This window comes from Choristoneura fumiferana, chromosome 5 (assembly GCF_025370935.1).
Source record: "Choristoneura fumiferana chromosome 5, NRCan_CFum_1, whole genome shotgun sequence".
NCBI lineage: Eukaryota > Metazoa > Arthropoda > Insecta > Lepidoptera > Tortricidae > Choristoneura > Choristoneura fumiferana.
The window spans coordinates 16,478,859-16,502,476 of NC_133476.1; the positions used below are offsets into that span (position 1 = coordinate 16,478,859).

General features: G+C 36.2%; 1 protein-coding gene across 3 annotated transcripts in view; it reads left to right on the plus strand.

The window, feature by feature from the left end:
- Positions 1 to 23,618, plus strand: part of LOC141428270 (uncharacterized) — a 323,281-nt gene that overhangs the window by 227,241 nt on the left and 72,422 nt on the right. For all 3 annotated transcript variants that reach the window (XM_074088160.1, XM_074088161.1, XM_074088162.1), the window contains exon 4: positions 6,732 to 6,766. In XM_074088160.1, the coding sequence (XP_073944261.1) occupies positions 6,732 to 6,766 (35 nt within the window). The remainder of the gene's footprint in view (positions 1 to 6,731; positions 6,767 to 23,618) is intronic.

Sequence of the window (23,618 nt, forward strand, 5' to 3'; positions counted from 1 at the left end):
TAGTAGGAAGTTGATGCACGAGAAACTACGTATCCGTAAACTAACGAACAAAAATAACGTGGCACCTTTCCTGCAACTTTTTACTAAAATTGCCGCTATATTTTTGCTTATCTGTATGCGAGATATTTCAAAACTTGTAGTCAATAGTTAGATTAGTTTAACTAAAACTAAAAACTGGTTAAAGAAGTGATGAAGGTGTGCTCGCGCGGACCAACGTTAACGTTAACTCCGAGTTATTTGATACTACAAATTAGACAGTACAAATTTGACACTATAAATTTGATATTACAAATTGTATGAAACTGTAACCCCCAGGTGTAACCTAACCCATTGTTGTATTATATTTTTATCAGTTTTTTATACCTGAGCTGGCACTAGCAGGTTCCCTATGAGATTAAGTTTTAGACCTGCGGTGTAATTTTTTTATTTGAAGACAACAGTCGAAAAATATAACATATTTTATATGACATTCGGACTTTTTAATAACTATACACTTATTTGATTGTAGCTGTAGCTACTCGCTACGATGTGCTACGAAGCGTAGCGCGGTGCTACGAGTTACGGAGTCGTCCTCAGTTTGGTCGCACGATAAGTTTAGTCTGTGGTCTTAAATAGTTTAATGTTTCGTTTTCCAATTCCAATACCGGAGATGTTTTCTTATTTACACATTTAATAAAAATTAGTTTAAAAATGCACTGTTCTAATTTGACTAACATAAAATTGTAAATCGCGTTTCAAAAATTCATTTCAAGTCGAGTATGTTACATCACCACAGGCTTTGTTAGTATTTATCGATTATTTTTCAAATTATTATTTTATAAAAATACGAAAATGTACAGTCAAGTGCAAAAATAAGTATCTATTCAAACCACTCAAAAATATTTACTACGGCCTTATTGTGTCGGAATAAAAGTCTGTGGTACTTATTTTTGAAACTTTGAATAAATTAATATTTATCCACTTGACTGTACCTTTTTAAAGTCGGCTAACACTTCTTTTACCACCTTTAATGTTAATAAAAATAAATAAGCAAAAGGAAATCATAGTTAGTAAACATACTTAGTTATAATTTTGAAAATTCTACAAACCCTTTCACAGTTTTACCTAATAAGTGCAACATCAAATTTTTCTACGTTTTTTCTTTGCATTGAATAAAACCCTCCAAAACTGCAAACGTATAGCGATGTTATTAATCAAAAAAGAAGGTAGTGTCGGGTTGCGGCTGCGCGCGACACGTGTGATGGATCATTAATGAAGTGGGCGATAGTTATTAATGACACGACCCCGCCTCCGGGCCTCTTTATTTACCCACTAACACCTATTAGTGGCAATGGAGATAACACAGTGCGTAATCATAAAAAAATGATTTACTCTCATTCGGTGCAAATGGAAAATCGTCCACTTGACTTGACCATTTTAAATTTGGACCAAAGTGAATTCTGTCAAAATGTAATTGCGCTGAAAAATACTCACAACCAGATTTATTTTTGTTGTAAATTAATTAAACCCAAATGGAATATTTTCCATTATGTATGAGGAGCAAAATTAATTAAAAATACAAACTGAAATATAGATGCACAGAAAAAACAGAAAAATAAGACCATCACTGGGAATCGAACCCAGGTCCTCGGTAATCCGTACCGCGTGCTATACCGCTACACCACTGATGGTCAACGGTACCGACACGAATTTCCCTATGCACCTTATATCTCAGCTTGTGTTTCTTACTTAGTCACTTAAGCAGCGACGCTAGCGACATCTATGCCGTAAGCCCTCAAACTTTTTTTCGGCATTCCTTTGGAACTAACCGCTCACCCGGACAAGAGATATCGTTTCTAAGCAATCAAATTAAGATTGGTTTTTTGGAATCTTTTTGTATTTTTTATTTCAATTCCAAATTTTTACTTTTACGGTCATCCCGTAAAACCGAAATTGAAAATACAAACTGAAATATAGATGCACAGAAAAAACAGAAAAATAAGACCATCACTGGGAATCGAACCCAGGTCCTCGGTAATCCGTACCGCGTGCTATACCGCTACACCGCGCTTTATTTTTCTGTTTTTTCTGTGCATCTATATTTCAGTTTGTATTTTCAATTTCGGTTTTACGGGATGACCGTAAAAGTAAAAATAATAATAAATAAATAATTATACAATATATAATGTGTTTCTGAACTGCGAATAAAATGCTAGCCTACTGTACTTTTATCCAGCGTTGCACAGTATCGTCCGTCACATACACATATAATAAATCATCCCAGCTAGAACAAATCAATCAATTTAGAAAATTATGATGAAAAGTAAAAATGTAAGTTCCCTTCATTATGTTAGGATATTTTTGCCAACAGATCAGCGAAGTTCTAAAACAAAGTATTGGTAACCAGCAAAATTTTACCGACGTAAGATCTATATTTTAAAGAAGTATTTAACGTTGTGAAAAATACTTGTTTTAATGTGACTCAGCTCCAACTATGTATAAACAAAGCACAGCGATAAATAAGATTTGCCAACAAAATACATTTTAGGACGCTCTTCGCGTTTCGATTTCTGTATTTCCTTTTCAATATTTTAATCACGGACGCAAATAACAATGATTTAAACGACTTGATTCCGAATTGCAACCCCCTCAAATATTTTGTTTTATTTCAATTAAGCAGCGATTTCAAAGAGTTTCAGACCGCAGCAGTCACTCTATAGTCGACGATTTAAACAGATGTCGTGTTAAGGAGGTCCTCCTCAGAATATTCGTTGGGAATTTAAATTGCAAATTCGTGCGGTGGCAGGTGCAGCTTCGCGATTGAACGTAGACCTCTCTCCCTCTATCCCCTACGAAAATACATTCGTCTTTCTCATCCGACAGTCTCAAAATTAACGAATAATGACCGTCAACAAATAAAACTCGAGCGTTACTAATTACTCGGGCGGCTCAAACGAAGAGAGGTAATTCTTGCACTCTATTTCAAAGAGGAAATCTTAAGGCTAATGGCGTTAATTTAAAAGGAGGCCCGTGACTGTGATTTTTCTTTTAGCGTTAAACTTTTCGACTCGTGATTTATTGGTTTGTCTATACGTTTCCTTAAAACAGGAAGCGGCCGTATATAAAATGTCAGTCACACACTGGAGACCTCGTCCCAAACTAAATAGAGGGTGCGTTCATTATGAGCGGGCCGAGTGGTCGCAGGTAGCGTCTAAATTAAAGTTTAGCTCATCGGGAGTGTGCACAGGCGAGGCGGTTGGCAGGCCGATCACGAGCCGCGCGGCTTAATGAATGAAGAAATTCCGTGGAGCCCCTCACACGTGCCAGAGCCCCGGGCTCTGCCCCTCGCATACATTGTAAACTGCTCCCAGATAGTCACTACTTTATGTAATGACAAGGCGTGATTCTCAAGCGTTTTCTCTATAAATAAGGTATAAGAAGATCAGCATTTGCGTCCTCTTCTTAAGATTGGTAGAGTGCGATGTAAAAAAGTAATGAATGAATAGAATTCCTTGCTAATCTTTACCGTCCCGCTCCGCAGCCGTAGCCGAGTAATTAGCTTTCCAATTTTAAAGAGCGGCTCCACGCTCGAGGCTCCATCAATCCGCTCCCCTGCCCGCCGAATCGATAATAATTAATTATTTTTGACATAATCACAACCAAAATCCATTCTCTTTTTGCTTATTCACGTCCCGATAATAAAACGGGGCGACGCTTTTAAGGCTCGACCGAGTGAAATTGATAAAAAATAAATAAGATTCGGCCCAAGTTTTCGCTAAGTCAAACAAAATTGTGAGCTCACGCTATTGGGTATTGCGTGATTAATTGCATTTTGGACATCGAGCTAGAAAATGCTGTGGTATCGAACAGTTTGATAGGTTTGTTGTGATTTAGGCGTGTGGCGTGATACAGTGCTTGTTTCGTGACACGGGGCTGGGTCCCGGTCGGGTTGACGGGGGTCTTTGTCGTGCCGCACAATCGGCGACTGTGTCAATATTGGACACGACACATAATGGACCAGGATTCGGATGTGGGCGGCCGTCCCGTACACCACTAATAGTTGTTTGAGGACCTTCACCCGTACGAAGATCAATAGCCAATTGTCTTGAGCATCCCATATTGGTGTTCAGTTGATGACAGTTCTGTTGTTATGCTACTTACTTTGTCTGATATTGTAAACATATTGCCATATTTCACTCAAACGATAAACAAAAAATATACCTACAACTTTATTAACTAGTACTTAATTAACCTAAAACGTTTAAACAGCGGGTTCCAACAGATCTTCCACATGCAAGATGTAAACCAATTATACCGGAAAACTGAAACACCTAAAACTAACTAACAGTATCACTTAAAAAAACTTGAAGTTGAAAACAGGTTCGCTTCTTCATCCGATTCTTAATTAAAAAAACGTATAGGATAAATTCAGGCGTTATTTTGTGGAGATCCTTAAAAATGAAAGTACAACTTTTAGTTAAACTATGAAGATATAATAATTATGGTAAGTTAAGTGCACTCAGGTAAAGTCCGCTCCATGTATTATTACTTCGTAAATCTAACTTTTCAACCCATCGCATATTCCAAAAGGACAAAAAAACTCTCACTCTTTTTTCCATTTTCAATTCCATTGAAATCCCATCGACCGAAATACCAGAACAATTTCCAAATAAAATCCAATTAACGTTCCCGTAGCTCTGCAGAATAAGAACATGAACAAAATACCGGTAAGTTGGTGCTTGGTACTTAAAAAATACATAGTGAAAACATTAGGCTCGCCCGGGGCGGGTCGTGATTAAACCCAGCGAGGCATGGCTAACGAGAGCGGTATGTTTGGGCGCTTACGAATACTTTCCAAGTCCGGAGAGCGGTTGTGGCCACACCTGCGCTTGTTTATCGCTAAGAATCGCGGAAGAGCCTGACGTATTGTTTGTTTTGGGCTTGACCCAGTTTAATGTCATTAAAATTTCTTTCGGGAAAATTGGTTGAGAGCTGAGGGTCTTTAAAAATTTAACAACACTAAATGTGGGATTAGAATGGAACTGGTAATCGAATGCAAAATTATCTTTTATTCAATTTAGGCAAGCACTTATGAATATAAAAAAAATCTACCACTGCTTCGGAAAAATCTCTGTTGAAAAGAATCCGGCAAGGAACTCAACGAGGTATTTTTATAGCCAGCTACCACAGGTTTACACAAGTACATAATAACATTTTTAGTTGTTAATTTAAAGTCCCTCGGTCGATTTCCTTGAAAGAAACTTTAATGACGTTAAACTGGGTCAAGCCCAAACAAAATTAACTAACTTTACTGACTATATCTTCATTTTTTGTTTAATTGACGGAAGAAAAAATATGTGTTGAATATTTTGAGATAATTTAACCAACGGACTAATTGTTTTTTTTTTAAGAAACTTGCTTTTAGCGTTCAATTCACAATAGATGCAATTTAAACACCCGTCTCCAATGACACCCATCCCAATTAATTCCAAATCATCCTTCCGCTCGCATCAAATAATATTTTAAAGGGATAAGTACCGGGCATGGTAATATAGCTAATGCAAGAAGTTTTTAATTAAAACCCTGGTCAGTAAGAGGCTGCGTAATGGGGGATGTATCGGCCATATGAGCCGAAGCACAAACATATTTAGGCCGAGCACCGGCTAATCACAAGCCAGGCTTGTGTACGCAGCGCCTTATGTACCCCTTCCTGCGATATTAATTATTTATGAGCGTACTTGAAGAAAATGTTTATTGATATATTGACTGAAAAGGATATGAAATTTTTTATGTACAGCTAGTCATTTCTTTCTCATATAATTTATAATATCATATTGTTTTCTCAAATATGCTGTAAAGGTCGTCATTATAAACTACAAATCAAAAGGCTAAGTGCATTGTTGACAGAGATACAAAATACTGAATCAAACCCTGTAAAGGTAAGGGTAATAATGTTAGTGTTAAATTAACCTTAGCTAATACATATTAGTCAATGTTACTATACTGCACTACATCTACAAAAAAAAACATTCTTGCCTAGTTAAGAATTTTTCAAAATGAAAAAAAGCAACACATCTTTACACTACATTTAAAAAAAAACTTAGTAGGTACGTCAACATTTTTATCTGTAATAGCTTTAATAAAACACCTACAGTTGTAGATACGATACCTACTCGTTTCTTACATTGACTTCTTAAAAACAAGTGCTATGTGACTCTTCCATCGCTTTTGTACCACAATATTTGATGGCATCTTATTCGTTATCCCTCAGGAAACACAGTTTTACCCGTGGTTTTTCCCCTCAAGGGGTCATTACTCCCAGATTCGGAATCAATAGTTTTAAACAATACTCAGTCAGCAATTGTCTATTTTTAAGCTTAGGCAATAACGTACTATTAAATCTTTGTTTCCACTCACAACTACGACCAATTTTTCCTTCTTTGTAAGTAATTTAAATAGTAGTTATTTGATCAAAGAAAATACACATAAGTCACAAACACACATAATTCATTAAATAAGTACTGAACAGAATTTAAGTATGTTGTTTTGTACCAGTAAAAGATACATCTTTATTGCGATAGATCAAAATTTAATAAAAACTCTGCGATGTGAAGCTTCCATTTTGAAAATAAGACTTAAATTAAAATTCAGGTGTCGAGTTCCTTATAAAATTAAGCATTCTCTAAACCACTTCCAACTGTCCGAGCTTCGTTAGTTCCCTACAAACAACTAACTGCTCCTTTCTCTTACAGAGACGCGTGACTGCGATGAAGACGAGGCTAACAAGGTAAGTACATTCACTAAAAAGCTTAAAACTAAAAGAACAACATTTAAAAACCACTCCGGCGTCCCCACAAGCGCAATCCAAACTTCGGCGACGAGTTTATGGCCTCTGCGACCGCCAAAACTCGCCCAGCAAAAGTGCAAGCTTGTTTACTCATATATCAGGAGCATTTCTTTCCGATAAGCTCCCCCGCTGCCAATAAAGTGATTAAGTCACAAATCGCGGCGACCCCGAGGGGCGTCGTATTTTTATAATTTCTGTTTTTGTACACGCTTGGATCGAATAAGGATGCTGGTTGAGATTGTTTTGAGAGCTGTCGTGTTAAAAAAAAGCGGCTGCTTTGTTTATCCCGTTAAATGTTGTATTTTTTGAGGTAATTCGAAAATTGGTTTATTCGGGAGTTCTAAATAAATGGTATTTGTTTTTTTTTGTATTATTTAATTTTTAACTATGCGATGCACATTTTGTGATCAGATTCGAATCGATTTTTTAAATGTAATCCCACGTCACTATTTCTATGTATTTTTTAAACTCACTTGTTGGTATCTAATTAATTAATGCTCTCATTCACTTATAGTTTGACTAGCAGAGATTCCTTTAATGGGATCAGATCGCCTTTATGCATGTATCTTAATATTTTTCAATGGTTTTTGCTTCTTTATTTTGGTACAATAAAGAGTTTATATTTCTACATACATTAGTATGGAACATTAATATCATATTACCAACGTTTATAAAAAATGTACAAGGAACAAAAGTCCCCACGACGGTTAGTTACAAATAAATTGCCCTTCGTCGAGCGGTATAAATTTCATACGTGCTGAGAAATGACATACGGTATAATTTATTACAAAAGGTTTTTTTTTGGGGAAAACACAAAGACATTGTGACGTAATTGAGGCGTTTTATTGGGCACGCTACAATTTACCGCAATTTTGTACGATAAAGAAGACGATACAACTCTATCAGTACGACATTCAGTATTGAAACGTTTACTCGTTTTAATAAAAATATTACCTGCATAGTTTAATGGTATTTTTTTCTCAAAAAGAGATTCTCCTAAAGTAGTGTAGATAGAACTTTAATTTCAGAAAAAAATAATCTCAGCGTCCAGTTCAAAGTAGATTTTTATTTATAGTAAAAAAAATGTAGGTAACGACAGATATAGTGAATAATGTTTTGCCATCGTATTTTGTCGGAAAAGTTCGTATTTATCTTGCTTTATCAACAAGCTTACTGAAGTTTACTAAAGCTAATTGGGATAACATGATAAATACGAACTTATCCGACAAAATACAATTGTAAAACATTATTCAATAGATCTGTAAATAATATTTAATTCTATATTTGAAAACAATTTAATTGTTCATCGAAGAGCGAAAGGTAGCCAAATTAAAAACGACTCTTGAAAGTAACACGTATCATAACATAACCCATTGCTACGGCAATAAACAAACAAATCCAACGATAATTGCGTCACGATTGATATCTGTCAGCAAACATTAGCTGGCGTACCGTTCACGGCGTTAGACATAGGCGCCATTAACTCTACAAATGACACTAAAATGAAATCTATTCATTTCCTTTGAGCCGAGTCAATCGACGGTAGATATTGTTCAATTTCACGCGATTCAAGCATTAGATCTGAGGTACGATGCGTTTGCGATCGAGCCGAACAAATTTCGGCTTTACTTGGACTAGTTTAGTTCGACCAACTCGAAATAATGTGCATTGTGAAGAAATCCAAGTTTTAGCGGTGACGATTCCTGTTTATAGTCTGAATAAAGACTTTGGTCCTTTTCCTTCTTTTTTGGGGTCTGCGTCAAAGAAACAGAACTGTCATATATTTTGTACGACGACCAAAGTATTAGACAAGAAATTTCAGCAGGTAATATAGGTATGCTATGCCGTTGTGGGATTTTAATAAAGAAATCTTTACAAAATAAATGAAATTTTGACTTACGTCAGTTCAGTTTTTAAAAACAGTATTAACAGTATGAGAGGTCAAATTTAAAATCAGATCCAGTGTAAATAATACTCGAAAGTTGTAAAATTTTGTTTTGAATTTGAAATAGGAGTACCTACAATATATGGCACAAAATTTTATTCGAGCGGTGGTTTTCAATTATTTCGTAGAATTTTCAAAAATCGACGCTTGAACGCTGAATTCACCAAATTTAATCCGATATTCATATCGTTCCATCAAAACAGTTGGTAGTTATCGCGATACCCCAAGTTAATTTGTTCCGATGTTTATCTGGTTCATATCTGAAACATGGCGACTCGGTGTGGGTCCTCCGTCAATGTCCGCCAATTTGTATCGGCCAGTTTTGACTGACATGAAAAATGTTTGACCCATATGTATTTGTATTACCGCCGTATATTGCGAAGGTTTTGGTACGTCTAGTTAGCTTTTATGGCACGTTTAATAACAATCGAAGGGGAAATATCAGGGTAGAATAAAAGATGCCAATGTAGTTCATAAAATTTTTGGTTAAGCTCTAGACGTGTATCTTGGACATGTTAAATAGAGGTGGTAGTAAATGATATCTTTATTACATTATAGAATACTAAACAAGTAATTCTTCTAAGTATTTTTTTTTCGGGAATCTTGGATACGGCTTTAATGATTTCTACAAAATTTGCTATATGGTGGCTAATCAGTGGTCGGTGGGGCGAATAATCAGTCTTAAATCTGGAAAAACGCGTGTTTTCTAGTCTTAGCCCAAGTGCAGCTTGGTCGCTCCCGGTTTTATTTAAGGACCAAATAACATTACTATATTAACATTACATTTGAAATTTACCACGAGCTTTGCGGTGAAGGAAAACATCGTGAGGAAACCTGCACAAATCTGCGAAGCAATTCAATGGTGCGTGTGAAGTTCCCAATCCGCACTGGGCCCGCGTGGGAACTATGGCCCAAGCCCTCTTGTTCTGAGAGGAGGCCTCTGCCCAGCAGTGGGACGTATATAGGCTGGGATGGATGGATGGATGGATATTAACATTAGTATTAGTAACAAAATGATATGACATAATACGAATATGAGTATGAGTATACTTAATAATTCATTTTTTTTTTATATAAAAATCGTAGCAACCTTTGACCTCGCCTAATAAATTGCAGATGAAGCCAAAAGCGCTGCAACTCGCTGGTTCCATAACAACCTGAGGCCGTATTGCCTATCGTTTCTGACGCTCGCGATTGCAATCAAATGACAGATTTCGCATACATTAATGTAATTTGATTGCTATCGTGAGCGTCAGCAACGTTAGGCAATACGGCCTCTGTTCACTCTGACCATGACGAGTCTTAAGTTCAGTATTCGGAAATACAGACGATGGGAACAAAATATATTTTTAGGTTTTTTAGTTACATAACATTTTACAATCCTTCAGAAAAAACATGACGTATGCCATGCCATAACATGACAGCATCACTTTGTTTGTTTTGATTTCAGTATAACTAGCTGCCCCTTTCCAACTAACGACTTTCCTTTTGCTACTAGGTATACCTTTTTCACATCGCACAAAAGAAAGAGAAGGAAATAAATAAATAAATAAATAAATATCATGGGACACTTGACACCAATTCACCTAGTCCCAAACTAAGCAAAGCTTGTACTATGGATACTAGGCAACGGATAAACATACTTATATAGATAAATACATACTTAAATACATATTAAACATCCAAGACCCGAGAACAAACATTCGTGTTAGAATGTCGATAGAATGAGTCACTTCCACTTGCGTGATCTTGAAAATACACGAAAGACGTCTCCCGTCAAAATTATAATTTTGCAGCCAATAATTGCAGCGTCTGTATCATCCATAACGACGTGACCTTGACGTGGCCTGTAAGCCATGATTGATCATACTGACTCGCTCGTTAGCCATTGTAGGAGCCCATCGATTATCAATTTGAGGATCACAACGCCCGCGAGACAAATTGTGGGCAGCACTATGTTAACTAGAGTATAAGATTAGGGGAATCTTGAATTTTGCATAAGTAATTAAGTTCCTACATTTATTTCGGGTATCGTATTGTTCTGAAAATATTGTGTTTGATTTGTCTTGCTTGTGGCAAGGATCAGTATTAACAGTGTTAACCTGGAGCAACTTAAAAATTATCAAAGATACACACGTAATGTTTCTGAAAAATAAAAAAAAATTGTCTAATTCTGTATTTATAAGTATTATACCCAAAACAAAACAGGGGCCATGAGAGTTTAATAAATTAGATTCCTTATTACATTCCTTGCCTAAAATTGATTTTATTAGTAGAGTCGAGTTCATAAACTTGTGAGCAAAATTTAGATCAAAAATATCTGAACACGACTCTATTGTTAACGGCTTAGAAGCGTGTTCAGCTATTTTTGATTTTTGCTCACAAGTTTATAAACTCGACTGTACAACATTACACAATACCAATACTTTTTATTCAATTAAACGTATTCAGATAAACGCAACGATTTCATTTTACCGATGGAACTCAAATTACCCTTATTTTCTTTTCGCTAGTACAGATAGGTGATCACTGATTACATGAATTCAAAACTTTTTAAATGTTCGCTAGAATTCTCGTGTTCGTAAAATGAACTAATTAGACTTCAATTGTATGCACTTTTTAAAATACTTTTTACTTAACAATCCAATAGAGCAAATTGGAATCAAACGCGTATTGTTCTTGAAATAACATGTCTCTGTGTATAATTTTCTACTTACAAGCTACTCAAAATCTACGTAAAGGTATGGCATTATCAAAAATTGGCTTTATTATCGGAACGTGCGCTACCGGTAACAATCTTGATCAAATAAAAAATTAACTTTCCGAGGGTGACCGTTGCGCGGACAAATCGGTTCGATCGCTCAACCGCCCCTGTAATACTCGTGTGTCCCGGCAAACACATCAATTCAGTCGACATACATTTTATCGGATCCCGACAGAGTACCGTGGGAATCGGTAAACGGACGTCTATTTATATAAACCGCCAGAACGTCCTTAAATATACAATAATATTTAAATATAAAAATCTTGCATGAATTCGACATTTTAAATATGCAACTTTATGGAAATAAAAAAAAAAACACCAAAGCACAAATCACTGTCTAGTCTTTCATGAACGTTCGATTCTGTACTTTGCTCTGAGTCTTAGACGATTAAAACTCGAATACGTCAATGATTTTTTTCCAACGTCTACAAGCTGATCGGCTGCAGCACCCTATATTGCAGTCTTGTGATCTAATCTGAATACGAAATATTTTCTATAAAATTTCAGCGAATTATAAAATCAATTAGGTACACCGATGACAGTGACATGTATTATCTAATTCAACATGTAGATGTAGATTATACCTAGGCAGGCGATTTCTCATGTAACTAACAAAGTATTACGTAACACAATTCGGGGTCTTGTAAAACGTTACGATGCGTTATAGGGGCTGGAAGGGGGTTTCAAACAACGCGCTACGTCACAGTTTTTTGTAACAAGAACATACTATAATGTCCTCAATAGTGGGAAATTCGTATCATCAGTTGTTCTTCTGGCCTATAAATGCTCTCATGCTGAGTTGCCAGTGTGACTGTGCCAAAAAATGCCAACTTTATTCGGAAAACGGCTAAAGAAAAGCTAAAAAAAATTGAAATGGTCATTTTGGTGTTACGTAACATTTAGGAGGGGGAGGGGGTACAGAAAAATGTTATGGCGCGTTACATGTTCAAAAATCTCCAAAAATGACATTACGTATTACTCGAATGCCACCTTATGTACGTTCTTTTTTTCAAATAATTTCTTAAATTATTTATTAAAATCCAAGAGCAATTTATTACGTCTTTGTTGCTCAATGTAGTAAATGATTTTCTTTTCAAAGTAATATCACAGTAAAGTAGGTCCCAACATTGATTAAGCAATCAATAAACAAAATCTAATAACAGTGATTCAATTAACTTTGTTTCAAGAAAATTATTCATCGTAGAGATTTTATAAAACTCGCCGTCACGCTCGAACAGTCAAAAACAATACTTATTCAAATGAAACAAAAAGCAATTAACGGTGGAGATATCCCTCCGTCCTCGGAGGATACGAGAGAAGAGATTATTGAAAAAATAATTAATAAATATTTATGGCAGGCCACCTGAGGAACGGCGACACGGGTTTGTTCCACCCAGCGCTCGAGTACGCATCTGCAGCTACAGGGAAAGCGGTTTATTACAAATGCAAAATTTTCCATTCATATTCAAAATTTTATATCCCGATGTGGCCGGGAGAGAGCTAATTTATTCCGGGGGATCGGCTAAGGAGACGTCCCGCGTCTTGGGGAGGATTAGGGAAGGGTTGAATGCTGCGAAATTGACAGGTGCCTGTCAAAAATTACAATTAATAATAATTGAGACAATTGTGGCCGCGGCTGCGGCAATGGCCGACAACGCGACTTTATTAGGCCCTCCGAAGTACGGCAATAAATGCGAAATAAAGTATATTCATTTATTTTATTGTTAATCTAAAAGTCATACATTCGTTTGAATTAAGAAAATACTGAAAATAAATAAAGTAATTTATATTTTAAATAGTTTTCCTGCCAGAGAAAAAGCAAAATGTTTAGTCAAACGTTAGTTACTTGTAAAAAATACAATGCCAAAGGACTGCCAAAGACTTCCCAATTCCTTTTCAATTATTTTAAGTTACATTTGATTTCATTTCAACCAAATTTCAGCCGCTTTCACACATGTCGCATAAAAATCACAACGTTTTAAAACCAACACCATAATAAACGTTATCACAAAACGACTGTCCCGAGACAATAACCATCGCATCGATCACTCGTTTCGCAGCGGTTAATGACGGTAATCCGCTAAGAGCGGTGTATTCCGCACTTAAGCTAAGGCTACATTTAAAATGACAATTAGCGTTAGGCATTTAAAAAGTTGTAGGTAAAAATATGCGAGTTTTCAACACAATACATTATTATTAATTAGGAAAACGATATTTATTTTTCTAATCTTTTCGAGAGGCTCGTATCAAATGAATACAATGAGGTAAATAAACTACGAATACATTTGATTAGAAAACACATTGTCGCAAACAGCTGCACGTTATCTGGCCTTGTGAATTGAACTGTTTATGGGGAAAAGATGTTCTATCTTGCTTTAATTATTTGGCTTTAATTAACTATACAGATTATCCCTAGATATGGACCTCCACAAGTCCGCAAACTGCCTATCAATCAATAATGTAGTGGATAACTTTAGTCATGAGGATATGTGAGCATGAGGGTCTATTGCATAACGTTTCTGACACTCGTGATCACAATCAAATGACAGTTTCTGAAAGCGAAAACTGTCATTTGATTATGACCGCGAGTGCCAGAAACGTTACGCAATAGACCCTCTGCTTCTGATTATAAGCGTCAAGCTTCCGGTGGCTCCAGCCTTACTCGGTGGGCGGTTGCCGCAGATTGATGACTGTTTGTTTTACACAAGGTACTGGTGTTCCGAGAGCATTTTTACGTAGGTTATAGGTTACATGTGGAGCACACTTGTTTTTTAGTGCTCTATGAAATAGTTTATTTTGCATGGTAAAATTGGTGTTATAAATAGTACAAATGAACGTTTACAGGTCCAACCGGATAGGTATATTGGCATGCAAGCAATATCTTATTTTCAAAAAATGTTTTTTTTAGCTACATTACATATAATAATTACGTTTATTTTTAAACTGTAAACTGATCATCAATCATTTGTAAAATTAAAATTAATGATTAGAGATAATTATTAATCTCTATGTAATACTGTAATAATGTCCATGTGATTATTTATTTTAAGTATTTTCTTATAGAAAAAAGCTTTATCTTTAAGCTAATGATATAATTTAGTCTTACGTTTACTCCAGTGCAACTCGGCTCAGCTGCTGTTTGTAATGTTTAAAAGTAATTGTGACGTATTTTCATCACTTACGAACACGTCTGTTTATATCTAAATCATGGTCTACCTATATCGACTGGTCCAAAATTGTTTTGCATAAAAAAAATCGTAACATATTTTTTGCATAACAACGTTTTGTCGAATGTTTGAAATGTCGAAAATTGTTTGGTCGGAATTGATTTTCGTAAAAATTTTTGGTCGATATAAATTGTTTAGCATAACATTTGTATGGTATTTCATTGTTTTGTCGAATGAATTAAAGGTATAAAATTGTTTTTCTGTAAGTTAGCACTAATTTTATGCGTGGAAAACAAATATGAATTTAACGACTCTGAGGCGAACTTTAACACAATACGACGAATGCGACGTAGGGGACGGTGACTCAACGGGGTCACGCCGTTTTGTTACCAAATTAGTTTTAAATATTATTGATTATAAATATGTATGTTAGTCTGTAAGGTATTTATTGTATGGGCCAAGTTGCCCGAAATAAATGAATTTATTAATGAACTAAAATAATTTCCTTGCTCACCCGCGACCTTCCCGCGAAGGTCGCGGGTGAGCAAGAAAATTCTTTTAGTTCATTGATATGCACCTCCGCAAAGTAACGCCTGATTCAATAAATTATTTAATGAATTTATTATTATTTATTAATACTAACCTAACCGAACCTATAGTTGAGCAATCATGTTACCTGGGTTTTCTTTATTGCGGGAGTCTCCGCCCCCCGAGCCCCCTTGAGGGGGTCTTCGCCACCCGTCCCTCCCCCCTTAACTGTTTCACCTATCCAAGTATCTATTATTCATTATTTTCATTCACTTTTTTAGGACATTGAATATTAGACTAAATAATGATTAGATGTAACAATATTATGAATTTAGGATTTTAGTAATCAAAAATTTAGACTAAACAAAAGTGCTTTAGGGTAAAAATATGTACCAGTACAACAAAACAATCTTTATGCAATAAAAGAAGTATGCCATTAAGTATTATAAAACTTAGACCTTGCGAAGATCATAAAATAAAGCTTGTAAAGTTACAAAGAATTAAATAAAATCTTATGATTTCGGTGCAACACCCTTTTGTCCCCATTTTACGATTTCCTACGCCTTTAAATACCGCTAATGAAGATTTAATGTCCGTTGCAACAAATTAAGGCAGCCAGGTGAATGTTAATGCTACATTAAGGACAATGTAGCTAAAGACGTGATATACACATTAAGTCGTAAATTCTGACAGATCACATTAATGTTCCATCTATTTTATAGGAGGTACTATTAGTACTAAATACTTATTATAAGCCATTTAACCATTGTATCTGATCTGCGAATCAGCATTTGAATTTGAGTTTACAGTTTAAAAAAAAATGTAACAAAAAATAGAACCGACTACCTACAAAAAACCATGAAAATATTTTTCTACCAGTCTGAAGTCGGTGCCTCAGCACGAGCCAGCAGGAGTGGACCTATAATTGTCTACTTCACCTACAACTATATGAGTATATTGGGCTTCAATCACACCTGCTGGCTCGTGCTGAGGCACCGACTTCAGACTGGTAGAAAATTATTTTCATGGTTTTTTGTAGTCGGTTCTATTTTTTCAAACTCAAACTCACAACATTTATTGACAACAAAAATTTTTGTTATAAATTTTTTTTTACTGTTTTTTGTGTAAAAGAAACATTTTTACGAAACATTGCTTTTTCCGATGCAGAGACGTTCATTATTCATCACTCATTCCATTTCACCATATGAATTACGATAAGCTTAAATTGCTTGCTAAATTTTTTTTTATGTAAATTTGTTTTGGCTAGGATTTTTTACTTTAGTATTTAAGACATATGTGCTCATATAATTCGTATGCCCGAACGGGTACGATGTAGCTGAACATTATTTCAACATTGTAACTACAACTGCAGTGTATATACCTATTTTCGACGTATAAAAATATTGATTTATTGATTGATTGATTGATTAGCAACTGCGTTAAGGTAATTGAAATTCAACCCTGAAGTACTGGTTATTGAGTAGTCGCTCCATTGATCAAATTTCGTCTTCATCATCAGTTCCATTTCGCCAAATGATGATTTTCAAGAGCAAATGCACGAGTTACTCCTAAATATTTGAAGAGTTCCCTCGATTTCCTTAGGATCCAACCATCAGATCCTGATTTGGTGCTTATGGGACCTAATTGAAAGCATTCCTAGACAAACGAAAAAAAAATTTTTCAAATCGGTTAATAAATGACGGAGTTCTGAGGTAACAAACATAAAAAAACCGAATTGATAACCTCCTCCTTTTTTTGAAGTCGGTTAAAAATGGTTTTCTAACGTCGTTCGGAACTCAAAACACAGAAGATCAGTTTTCTTTTTCTTTCTCATATGAATCTTCAGGAAAACGAAGATAACTGACGAGTCCCGAGTGAAATTAACGTTCTTGTACTGTACCCACCACTCACTCACTGTGTCACTTTTGTTGACCATTGTGTGTTGCCAGTGATGACATACGGATCTGAGACGTGGGCGCTAACGATGAGCCTCATGAGGAAGCTCAAAGTCACTCAGAGGGCTATACTCGGGGTTTCTCTGCAGGATAGAATCAGAAATTATGATATCCGCAGTAGAACTAAGGTTACCGACATAGCCCGAAGAATTGCGAAACTGAAGTCACAGTGGGCGGAGCACATTGCTCGCAGGACTGATGGCCGAAGGGGTCAGAAGGTTCTCGAAAGGCGTCCGAGGACCGGGAGCCGAGCTGTCGGTCGGTAGGCCTCCAACAAGATGGAGCGACGACCTGGTTAAGATCGCGGGATCGCGGTGGATGCGGAAAGCACAAGACTGGTCTGAGTGGAGAGCCTTGGGGGAGGCCTATGTCCAACAATGGACGTCTTTCGGCTGACATGATGATGATGACTGTACCCACGATTTTGCTAGTATATTCTGCTAATTGTACTTGCAGTAATCGAAATTTAGGGATTTTTACTTTTTTTCAACGCACTGAGGTCTTCCAACCGGTCTCTTGCACCCCCACGGCCTCCATTCCAGTAAAGCCTTGCACCACGAGTCTGTTTTTGGGCCAACGTGACCAGCCCAGCGGGTGCGTTGGAGGGATCGAGAGAGTTGCGGGCAGTAACTGGATGCAGACGGCTCAGAATAGAACGACCTGGAGAAAGTTGAAGGAGGCCTACACCAAATTGGCTTGAGATGATGATGATGGCTTTTATTCAAAACATTTGTTAAATTTCGTAAGGAGATTATTATCCTCGGAAGAACATAAAATATTTTTCCCTGGGATAACGAACGCTGGTAGTTTAAAAATGTGACTTAATTAGGTAAAATATAGGTACCTTTTTGATGTGGTGGGCAACAGCTAGTAATGTTTGTAGTAGTATATGTTTAAATAAATGTTTCTCTCTCTCTCTCTCTCTCTCTCTATCTCTCTCTCTAATATTGTTATGATTTATAGAAGCTATTTCCATTGATAGTACCGTGAAATCAACACAGTTGTTTCACGAAGTGCACTCGAGTGCGCTCGGCTGACAAACGACACACACTCGATCAAATGGCCAATGCGAGGGCTATGGATGCCCGATACAGGACAGAGTGAGATAAATTAACACGCGACTTTAGCATTGGGATAACAGGCAATTGGGTTCCGTAGGTTTTTCGGGACGTTGGTTTTGGTGTTGGTTTTTTGTGTTTGTTAATTTTGTTTTCCTGTATTATAGTTGATTGTGACTAAGACGTTAGTATTGTTCATAATACAGAATCGATAATAAGAGGCATTATTTAGTGTCATCGTTTGTATTACCTTCGACAAATAAGGTCTTTCGTTTCTGATTCCTGACCGATGCTGACCGTAGCATTTTTCACAACGATTTATCGAATATTTCTATGCATGCAGTAAGTAATATAAATGCTTATTTTAATTTAGATTGCAAAGCCTGACAAGTTCCTATTTAGCCCTCGCTAGGTTGCGGATTTTCAGTGGAACTAATTTAATTTAATGGCAATGATTTTTTTTTACAACAGTTGTTGGAAGTCATTGAATGTCACCGATGTTAACAAATCGATTTTGCAATCAAAATTCCCAAAAAAGTTCACCTCGTTCAAAAATAAAATTAAATACATTCAAATAGTTGCGGCAGAAAAAGGACGAAGGATACAGCAGCATTCCTATAAACAATGTTTTGAAATTAGTTGTTGACATGATGGGTACTGATATTCATAGTGCGGTTGTAATGAATTGGTTAGCTTGGTACTAAATATGTATATTAATTATTATTATTATTATTCTCATTCAAGGCATCTGTAGTGCTACAATCAAAAATATATACAAAAAGAATGAGCCGTTACCGCCATTGCCACCGAAACCAAAAAAACAAAACTACCAAAAAAATTTATTAGAATCGGATTTTGACGGATACGTAGTTATTCATATTTAATTGTCAACTAGACATGCTCTTCCGATTACCTGAAAACATAGTTTCACAATCTACAAGTACATAATTGTATATCTCACTCGTTCTTGCACGATGCCAATACACACTGTCCCGACTATTCATGACGTACCTACACGTATTATTGCCATATGTAAGTTGTTTGTAGCGACACTATATCAGGGCTAAATAGGAACTTGTCAGGATTTGATTATAATTTTGATTTTAATTTTGATGATAACTTTATTTCTTTATGTTACTAACATCTGTTTTAAATAAGATTAATATATTACTAACACTCTTAGGACTCTGGTCTGCAACAACCTTTAATTATTTATACTCGTACCAATTAATGCAATATACAGCGTGTTAAATGTCTCACATTTTGCATCAAATAAATGACGGGAAAAACGCACGTTTTAGGTTTATCAAAATAAGGTGTCCTATTATTTGAAGATATCTTAATTAAGCTGCACTTTGAAGTCACCAGACAAGCGTAGACTCTAAACAGCTATATAAAATTGCAAATTTATTCAGTCCGCGTTTTTCAGGGAGCTGATTTAAAACAAATTGCTCTGATTCACAGACCATTCTATATAAATCGCTCTGCGCAATTAAAATAGAGATGGCGAGCAATTAGGGCGCGCGCGCACCGCGGCATTTTCATAATCCAAACGATCCAGCCGAAATTCACTTGTGCAATTTCATGGTGGAATTTTCATCGCGTCTGCGTCATAAATATTTTGTCCGATAAACCGTTCGTTCGACAGCCGCGAGGCGTAAGAAAATGTTAATTAACGAATCCATTGTTTTCCCGCCCGGCGGCTCCAAGATGGTGCCGCTTCCGTTTCCGTCGGGCTTTCTTTATGTGCGTTTCCCGCTTATTTTTACTTGGGGCAGGGTAGAATGGCGCATTGTGGCGCGGGCGCGGTGCGCGGTGGAGTATAATGATTTTAATTTCCTCTAATCAAGAGCCTTGGGCTCGGCTTAAGAATTCTAATCATGCACACCGCACGTCCCGCGATGCTCGGTGACAGAAACATCAGCACTTGTTCTGATTGCGTCGAGTGTGGCGTAGAATAATTAATACGCCTTTATTTTGTGCTCCTCGCCAAAACAAAGGACTGCCGCCTTCGTTTATGAATTGTGATATTTGAAAGCAGCCAAATAATATGGATCCTCACCGTTTGTGTTTATTATTGTTCGGGTACATATTTATAAACAATTGAATTATTACAACACAAATAAAAAAATAACGTAATTAATTTTAATTTGTATTGACACACCATCATGTTACGCCTCAAAGGTAGGAAAAGAATTTTACGTAACAAGGACAATAAAACTTATAGGTACTAACATGTTTTTTAAACTGGCTTTACCAGGTACCTAATTAGTTTGATTACAACTGAACTTAAGATATAAAATAAAACTGTAAAATAAAAAGGATGAACTTTTTTGCACTTATTTATAACAAGTTTTACATGAGTTAAGTAACTACTGTGTATTTACACAGGCACGGTCTTAACAAAATGTTGGCATTTACTTTGGATTTTGAAAAATAAATCTTTTTTCATTTCTTTTTATCTGTAATTTTGAAATCGATTTACTTTTTTTACATTTTCTATTGCAATAATCGTTATATTTCTTTATTTTTTAACAACATTAACGCGTAATCTCTAATCCCATAATTTAGTTAATGGCTTTACGTCAGAATTTACGAAAACATTAAACACCCTTCTTTCGCTTGATGCACTTAGGGTTTTGATTTGAGGCGCAACCATTATTATTATTTTATTAACCAGCCTTATTAATAAATAATGGGTAAGTATAAAGAGCCCAAACATTTTTGTATCTTTTTAAAGTATGAAATCTTTTTAAAAATTTGGCCCACTCTACATACAATATTACCTATTACTGAATACATACTTTAAACTTTGCTTTGTTAACTGTTATTTTCATATGTTTTTTGTACAATAAAGAGTTATACATACAACAAGTACATCTGAGGGCCAGATTTTAAGCCGCTCGGTATACTTTTTAGTACGTAGCAGCCGTCTACTGCTAACAGTTAGTTCGACTGTACAGTCACCAGCACCAATATCTGACACAACAAGCGTGAACATGAAACTACCGTGAGACTCACTCATATTAAATGATATTGTAACGGATCTCACGCCTTAAACCGAGTTTAGCTCGACATGTTTCGGACTATTTCGTAGCCCTTCATCGCGACTCAGAGGCTGCCGCAACACGCCACACTCAAGAAGAAGAAGAAGAGTGTGCGTGTTGCGGCAGCCGCCGAGTCGCGTGCTCCTGAGAAGAAGGGCTACGAAATAGCCCGAAACATGTCTAGCTAAACTCGGTTTAAGGCGTGAATTATCCGTTACAATATCATTTAATACAACAAGCATGCATAAATATCTGATACGACTCTATTCCTAGGGCCGGAAGGACGTGTCAGATATTTTTGCACGCTCCGCTGTTGCAGATATTATTGCTGGTAACTGTACATCGAACAAAAGATACATGTTCATGTTGTTAATGTTCTTGACAAAAGTATGGGATGTTAAAATTTCGACCTGGTACTTGTTTCAGTTTGTTCAACTGTATGGAAAAATCTACTTTTGATTTTGGAGACGTTGTTTGGCTTCAGGCCGCACAATTAAGGCAACCCTTTCCGTGCGCACTTAGCATTCTAATCACTCGCTCCCGCGCCACAATACGGCGCTTAGCGCCCAAATTAAGTGCGAAAATAACAAGATCTCGGCACGCCACTAAATTATGTCGCTAGCATTCGCTTCTCCGTCTGTAGGCGCCGTAAGTCGAAAAAACCACCGAACTGCGTGTCAGACACGCGCAGTAGAGTTATTTATTTATTTAACAAAACATTACACCATCATTACAGGATGGCGGCAAATGTTCAATGTATATTTTGATCGATATTTAATAACTTATTAAAAATCCTACTTAGCCGAATAGTTTTTCTTTTAAATTCTTTATTTTATAATTATTACATTTATCGATTTTGCTTCAGTTTTCAAGCCGACGATTAAGCTTATAAAAGAGGCAACACATGATTAAAAAAAATCGGCACTTTAAAGCTCAATATTTAACAGATCCCTAAATTAAAAAATGATCTTTGCAAACCTAAAACCTAACCTAAATGCTTTTGTAAGATCTTTCCAAAATTAGACTTACAATGATCGCGTTTGATTTAAATTGAAAATTATTGACTGTATAATCATAATCACTTTATTAACTGCATAAGGCGTTTATGTAGCTTTTATTTCAATGATTTAATTATATGTAAATTTAAAAGTGATTTAAGAGTTGATGATAAAAACGCATTTTTATCTATTCTCAGCACGCATTACGTTCATTAAAATATATGAATTCTCAGAAGCCTTCAAAGAACTGTGCAAATTTTCTTAATAGGTATACGAACTTTTATAATGTACCTACTCGTACCTATACGGTCAAGCACTTGGTGAAAGTCAACAAAACAATACAATCAATAAACAAAGAGAATACTTCGATAAAAAAAATGACGCGATGTATCGTGGCACAATTATTTAATGGCAGCTAATTTTACTAAAGCGCACTCATGCCTCATACCCTCGAACCAGAGCACAGCGGCAATAAAATACGAAAAAACGATTACAGATCAATGAAGCGCGTACCCTCCCGGGGCGCAAATAAAGCCAAGTACACACTTCAAATATGCTTTTCTTAATCGTTCTCATAAACAAAGATCAGCGCGATCCCCTGCGGTAAAAAATAAGTAAAAAATCTCTCCCTGCTTGCTCATATCGCGGCTATCACTGCGGATTTTTACCGCAAATTGTTTCAGGAACCCTCCGGAATCGATATTGTTTTGATTGGAATTGCAGCAGGAACTTATTATTAGTACCGCTTTGGAAACGAAACGGAATACAAGCAATTCCAAACACCACGGCTGATTTGCCTAAATGATTTCCGGTTTGTATTCGGGACGATATTGCCTACTTGGTTTTAATGAGCGAATCATTGCTTCAACCCTCTAAAAAAAAGTACCTATGCATTTGTTTTTATCTGAATCCACGAACGAAGAAACTTCTGTCATTTTTAAAACATGAATCCTGTTTCATATAGCAGGGCCTTTCTAATTATATTAGTACAATATTCTCCGGTTACATTCGTAGACTGCAAACTTTTTGGATTCATAAATGGGTCCTTAATGGTCAAGATTTTTTTTTTTGAATCTTTTTGTATTTTTATTTCAATTCCAATTTTTTCCAAATCTTAATTTGATTGCTTAATAACGATATCTCTTGTCCGGGTGAGCGGTTAGTTCCGATGGAGTGCCGAAAAGTTCTCGATGGGGGCTACGGCATAGATGTCGGTAGTGTCGCTGCTTAAGTGGCTAAATAAGAAACAACACAAGCTGAGATATGAGGTGCATAGGAGAAATTCGTGTCTGTATCGTTGTCCAGCGGTGGTGTAGCGGTATAGCACACG